General features: G+C 43.4%; 1 protein-coding gene across 1 annotated transcript; it reads left to right on the top strand.

Annotated features, from left to right (window-relative positions):
- The first annotated feature begins 832 nt into the window (after nucleotides 1–832).
- LOC311383195 (ferritin, middle subunit-like) lies at nucleotides 833–2,813 on the top strand. Its single transcript, XM_084488566.1, has 4 exons — nucleotides 833–1,134; nucleotides 1,818–1,964; nucleotides 2,192–2,317; nucleotides 2,452–2,813. The coding sequence occupies exons 1-4, from the start codon at nucleotides 1,033–1,035 to the stop codon at nucleotides 2,605–2,607; spliced, it is 531 nt and encodes a 176-aa protein (XP_084344692.1). The 5' UTR covers nucleotides 833–1,032; the 3' UTR covers nucleotides 2,608–2,813.
- The last annotated feature ends 4,497 nt before the right edge of the window (nucleotides 2,814–7,310 follow it).

The raw sequence follows: 7,310 nt of genomic DNA, 5'->3' as shown, positions 1-7,310 counted from the left end.
AACTTTATTATACATGTTGTTAAACAAAGGAACAAACAGCAGCACATTTTTTCCATTTTTATTTGTCCCACTTATTGATAATGCAAGAGTAGCAGGCCTGTTTATGATGAAGGGCTGTTTCAGTCCGCATAGTTTTGCAACACTGTTCTTTAGTGAAGTTGTAAAACCATATAACAGAATCACACCATCTGATAGTGTGATGTGAAATGAAGGACATTGTTCATTTCGCAGGCTTATTTTTCAACAGCATGTCGACCTTATATGATCTCTTTCCCTTCTCAGATTATCCTGGGATATGTTTTAAACATTTAACACAACAGAATTCGAGACAGTATGACTACTACTACAAAGGTCTGTGGTATAGGGCAATAGGCCTACAACTGTAACACACAGGGACATTCATTGGAAAAACACCTTATCAGTGGGGTGTCAAATAGAGGATTACACTCTAACATTGTATTTTTTTTTTAAAAAATTAGGTTTTTAGTATTTGTTTACTTTAAAATAATTTATTTAATTGGAATATTTTTCCAAGATATTTGGCCCTTATAAAAAAATAACCTCGTGATATATAAATGAGGGCCCCATAGACATCTTATAAGATGTCTATGGAGGGCCCCGTTCCACTTTGACAGCCCGCCCATTTCCTGCTCAGCTCGTGACTCGGTTGGCCCTAAAGTCCGCGGTGTGTGTGTGTGTGTGTGTGTGTGTGTGTGTGTGTGTGTGTGTGTGTGTGTGTGTGTGTGTGTGTGTGTGTGTGTGTGTGTGTGTGTGTGTGTGTGTGTGTGTGTGTGTGTGTGTTCAACCCAGCCTATAAATACAGAGACCGCTCGCAGAAGACTTCACGCCGAAGGGAAGAGATCTTGCTTCAACAGTGTTTGAACGGAACTTCTACTTTCATCCCTGCTTTGAATTAATTTCGATTAATTTAAATCGACAACCTTAACTTGATTAAAACCTCAAGTCTATATAGAAACAGATAACTCTATTTTTCTAATTTTTTATCAATAAAACTACCAAACGCCAGCAAAAATGACTTCTCAGATTCGTCAGAACTACCACCAGGATTGTGAGGCCGCCGTCAATCGGATGATCAACATGGAAATGTACGCCTCCTACACCTACCAGTCTATGGTAAGAAAAGCTAAAGTAATTTGGTAAAATGTACTTGCTGCTTCAGCTGATACATGTGTACCAAAAATTGTCGAGTCATTGTCATCTCAAATTGTCCTGCGCCGACACTCGGTTGAAAGTGCTGCGTCATGTCTGCTTGTTTGGAGTTGTTGGGCGTTTACCCGACCATAACGCCTCTTGCACACTACCTCCGTGGCCCATTCAAACCTCCGGGACCGGACGAAAGCGTCCGTATCCGTATTTACCGTAGGGTGTGAATGGGCCCGATTGCACACTACCTCCGTCAACGGACGCATCTCATTGACTTTGCATGGTGATGGGGCGCCCTCGAAATGCATTGTGGGTCCGTCCGTGAGGTCGGCTCCGTGACTGGCGTCAGAAGTTGAGAAATGTTAAACTTTTCAGGCAGCGACCGAACCGTCAGCCAATAAAATCGCGTTATGCAAATATACGCAAGTGCACTGTCCAACGAAATCGCCTTTGTAATACAACCAGGGCAAACACAGGGATACGTCAAAAAGCCCCATCTGTCGACGGAGGGAGTGTGCAAGAGGCGTCGACATGTGGCTTTACGAAATCCCAGCCAAGTTATTATCTTGCGCGTTAATAACTGACATGGAGGTTATTCTGCCGAGTCATTGTCAACTCTGTTCACTCATCTCTCCCTTTCTTCGCGTCCCCAGGCGTTCTATTTCACCCGTGACGACGTAGCACTGCCTGGCTTTGCCTCCTTCTTCAAGGAGAACAGCCACGAGGAGCAGGAGCACGCCGAAAAGCTCATGGCCTTCCAGAACAACCGGGGCGGGAGGATCTTCCTGCAGGACATCAAGGTGAGAAGGGCCGATGCTGGACCGCTTACCATCTCCGTGTGGCACGGACAAAGTGTTATTTTTGAGAGCCAAGAGTGATGGTTGCAGTTATTTCCCCACATGGGACAATGGAAGTAATTTTTACGGTGACACTAGTTGATTCTTCAGATGGACTATCTTGCATGACTAGGCGGATTTGGCCAGTACATTTCTAACTTATTTAAACGACCGCCTGTTTGACCCTACAGAAACCAGAGCGTGATGAGTGGGGCACCGGGCTGGAGGCCTTGGAGGCCGCCCTGAAGCTGGAGAAGAACGTGAACCAGGCCCTGCTGGACCTGCACAAGATTGCTTCGGAGCACGGGGATCCCCATGTGAGTAGAGCAACTAATCCACTTCCTCTTCACAAGCCACAAAACCCATCTTTATTTTTTTGGCATAAGTAACCAAAGTTGATGTTTTGATTACAGAAAGCTTCCTAACTCACTGTCCACCTTCCTGTTTACAGATGAGTGACTTCCTGGAGACCCACTACCTGAACGAACAGGTGGAGGCCATCAAGAAGCTGGGTGACTACGTCAGCAACCTGCGTCGCATGAGCACCCCGCAGAACGGCATGGCCGAGTACCTGTTTGACAAGCACACCCTCAAGGGCTCCAGCTAAACGCTCAAAGGCTTAAGTCTATTGATGGGACTCTTAAATCAACATCTGGCTTCTCTGTTGATCTCTCGTTTCTACTTTGAATAAAGATGGCAAGGTTATTGTCACTGAATGGGAAAAAAAATTGTGTGTGAGGGTTCTCATTTGAGCTGTGAGATCTTCCTGAACGCCTCTTTGAACTGAGTCTGAATAAAGTACTTTGAGCTGGAGTTTGGTGTCCTTGGTTTCTTTCGACCAACATGAAAGCCACAGATTGGTTTGACATGTGCTATGATGATATGGAAACCGGTTCTGAGGAACACCAGCCAAAGGAGAAATGGCCTCATGATGGTTTAGGGGTGTAACTGCATAGCTTATGGAGACTACACTTATGAGTAACTGCTTGTGTAGCAGCTTCTGGCCAGACAGCAGCACCTGATGGGAGAGGGATGGCAGAAATAGTTCACTGCATGAATTGATGGGGGGGGGTGAAGTTGTATAACTCTTCTGGCTATACGTCTCTTACACATAAGGCTTTTCAGTCAGCCCAATACTCTGGACTAAACCCGCACTCCCCAAAATATTCCAGACCCTTTTCCATCCTTCCGCTCCAATCCAGAGTAACAGACTTTGCCACTCAGATCAAGTCGAACAGCACTGACTGCTCAGATCACAAATCACACTGCAAATGATTTAATGTGGGACCAAGGACACTCCTTGTGGAAATACATTCTCAGGGGAATGTGTATCTGTATTCAGCTTTATTTTTCCTTGGAATAAATACTCCACACATTTCTCCACTTTGCTGAAGTCAACATGGACAATAACTTGTTAGGCTTCTGGTACTGCCTCTTATCCTTCAACTATGTTCAGGTGAACATGTTATTTTATTCTAATTGGTATTTACACCACCAATGAGGATAAGAACAGCTAGGAAAGATTCCCTTATGCCTTATCATAGTAAATAATCAATTATAATAATTAGGCTTGCACTTAAAATAATCATTATCACTTCATTACTATTCAAATTATTTTCATAGTCCGAGTCTTGCTCCTTCAGAGAGGCTTAGGGCTCCCCCACGTGGTTAGACACTCCTGGCTAAGTGTGGGGCGTGTGTGTGTGTGTGGCTCTCAATACTTTATTACTTCAGAATGTCTTGTCAATGAATGTATGTTTTTTTTGTTTTTGTTTTACTTGTGCTAGCATGCTCAATGCTTTTAAGTTGTATATGTTTGTTATTGGAGTATAGATTCCATATAAGTGTGTGTGTGTGTGTGTGTGTGTGTGTGGATTGTAATGATCATTACTGTCAATAGCTAACTGTAACCCACAGCACAAGAAAAGTGTTTCAGGTCTGAAGGATTGTATTGTATTGTGCAGATTGACAGTAAGTAAGTAAGTATGCAAGCCAGCCGTGCCTTAGGGGTGTTGCAGGTTTTTTTCTTCAGAAAAAGCAACCAGTAATGTTGACTAGGTTTCTATATTTCTGCTAATAATTTGGTATTCTTTGGCTTTCAATTTGTAACACAGAAAATGATATGCCATCTTGCCATAACAGGTAGGGAATACCAAGTTTAAAGGAAGTATTCAAAATAAGCTGTATGATGTGCAAAATGAAAATATTATTAGTCATTTTTAAATATTTGTAGTGTGAGAAGTTTGCTTGCTACTTAATAACATATTTCCTACTATATTTTGTAACAACTCATTCTGTGCAAGACAAATTATATTTTGATAAAGACGTCCCTATTACAGCGCTTTCAAATAAATCTGTATGTCAAAATAGACATTGCTATCATTCATATTGTGATATTGATATTGATGATGTTAACCATTGGGTATACTGTGCAGCCCCATCACAAATAGGTGGGTTGGACATAGAATGTTCCGTCTCCTGTTGGAGGGTCAAACCTCCCTCAACTCTGCCCAAGGCACTTGGAATAGTGTGGCTGTATTATAAAAAGGCCACCAAAAATCTGTATTTAAACTGCAATGCAAAACTCAATGGTTTTGTTATATTAGTCTATTTTAATAAATTCTGAATTCGGTCATCATCCCTACTCTCTTAAAAAAAAATAGAACACAAAAGAGGATACGGGATGAAACAGTGTGCTTGACTCCTTGCCAGAGGATTCTGGGTTCAATCCCCAATTTTAGCACCATGGTTGTACAACTATATATATATATATATATATATATATTTAGAGAGACGCATGTTGCCAAGGTCATACGTGCAGTCATTATTCATTATCCGTTGACCATATGCTATCAGCAGCAAAGTGTGTGTGTGTGTGTGTGTGTGTGTGTGTGTGTGTGTGTGTGTGTGTGTGTGTGTGTGTGTGTCTGTGTGTGTGTGTGTGTGTGTGTGATTAATCAGGACAGTCACCTCTCCTAGGATAGACTCCTGTGTGGCTCTGCTCCTCTGTCCCGCTGCAGACATAAGCGTACAGCATGAGGGAATGGTCATCATCATGACATATTCTTCCTGCCAACACAGAGAGAGAGAGAGAGAGAGAGAGAGAGAGAGAGAGAGAGAGAGAGAGAGAGAGAGAGAGAGAGAGAGAGAGAGAGAGGAATGTCCATTGTAGCACTAGAGGACTGAGATGAACAAATAGATTGATCAAAACCTGAAGGACTTGTTGTGCTAAGCATATGGCTGCACTATTCTAACAAAATGTATAATTATGATTATTTCACCCGATATTGTGATTAATTATTCATTGTGATTACCAGACTCAATTACATTTATATTCTGTGGCTCCAACCAGATACTAGCAGCCTTCATAGCAATACTGCTCCTGCGGTTGGTTAGAGCGGTCATTGCTAAGTTGTAACAGTGGTTGATTATATGAGGAGATAAGCATTACGCATTTTGGAATACTGCATGCCATTCTATCCCATGATTCATCAGTGTCTTGACTTAAGCAACAACAGCTTGAGACAATTGGTCAGGGGGATTGGTCAATCTGCACGTCTGTGTGTCTGTCTGTCGCTCTGTCTGACAGAGGCCCACTTGGCGAGGACAGACATGTGATCATAGAAGCTAGGATCTGACTGCGCTAATCCCACACCACTTAAACCAAGGTTAGGCTAGTGAGGCCATCATCACACCATAATTATGACATGATATCATAGACAGTTTTATGACATGATACAGGTTTAGATAAGAGGGCAATCGACGAGGACACCCTGTGTGTGTGTGTGTGTGTGTGTGTGTGTGTGTGTGTGTGTGTGTGTGTGTGTGCGTGTGTGAGTGTGGGGGAGGTGGCGGGGGCTAAATGGAGAGCCCTTTTCTAATTGGTTGAAGCAAGAGATTTCGGGTGGGTGGATTACCTTTGCCAAGTGATCTTGTTATGTAGAGAAATAGACAGCCCTGGGTTGGCATGGTTATGTGTGCGTGTGTGTGTGCGGGCTTATGTGTGTGTGTGTGTGTGTGTGTGTGTGTGTGTGTGTGTGTGTGTGTGTGTGTGTGTGTGTGTGCGTGTGTGTGTGTGTGTCTGTGTGTGTGTGTGTGTGTGTGTGTGTGTGTGTGTGTGTGTGTGTGTGTGTGTGCGTGTGTGTGTGTGTATGTGTGTGTGTCTATGTATGTGTGTGCAGTGGCATAGCCAGAAATGTCCACATGGGTGGGCACAGAAAAAAACAGGCGGGCAAAGCCAATTTGATTGAACATACGATAGGCCTAGATTAGATGCACCATACAAACACTAATCAAAGGCATGTTATATTTATGACATAAAGGTGGAATTCATTAAAGGCATTTGATCACAGCTGACAAATTACACTGAAACATTTTAAACTTGCGCGAAACTGCATGAACCCATGCATCGGCGTGTCACATTTATTGAACGCTTCAACGCTTTCGGTCACCGCTGACAATTCGGCGTTAGGCTAAACATTTTAAACATGCGCAAAACTGCATGAACGTAGCTTTGGTGTGCATCACATCAAATTGAAACAGATTGGCCATATAAGACAAGCCTACTGCAAAGATGAAAACTTATCACACACACACGCAGAGAGAGAGAGAGAGAGAGAGAGAGAGGGGGAGGGGGGGGGGGGGGGTGAGAGAGAGACCTCCTCGACTGACTGACCTAATGTATAATGGCTATATTGAAACAAATTAGGCCCGCCCAGGCCCGCCCGTGGCTACGCCTTTGTGTGTGTGCATGTGTATGTGTGGGTGGGTGTGTGCGTGCATCCTATTGTTGTTGTGCAGGTATTGTTGGTTCTGCTTTGGCAAACGAGGATACCATTGCAGAGATGGCGCCTCCTTGGATGAACATGTCAACATCTGGTAATCCATTAAAAACCATTCATAAGGACTTGATATGATAGACCTGAGTAGTGTCATCCTAAAGAGACGGCATTTCAAAAAATGGCTTGTAACGGCGAATCACACTCACAGCTGGTAGTATAATATGTCACCTTTTAAGAACTCATAAGGAAAAAGTCTTTCTTTCCTGGTTGCCGGGCAGATTCTGAGGTCCCCTCTTGTCTCCAGTCAATGTAGTTACACCTGATCGACGCAGGCATCGCAATGAACGTGTCTTCCTGGGAGAGAAGAGGGACATAGACCTCCTCATAGCTCCAGAGTTCAGCGCCAGGGAAATGTTTGAGGTGAATTGCCTTTCCTATACTCCCACACACTTTCTGCCTTCATGAAACCAATCACTTTTGCCCTGTGCCCTGAAGCAAAACACATTCAAATTCTGTTTGCCGTGTAAAC

Source organism: Micromesistius poutassou (assembly GCF_964030765.1).
Source record: "Micromesistius poutassou genome assembly, chromosome: 1".
Lineage (NCBI taxonomy): Eukaryota > Metazoa > Chordata > Actinopteri > Gadiformes > Gadidae > Micromesistius > Micromesistius poutassou.
The sequence above is the reverse complement of the archived record's forward strand: the minus strand, read 5'-3'. Positions and strand labels throughout refer to the sequence as shown.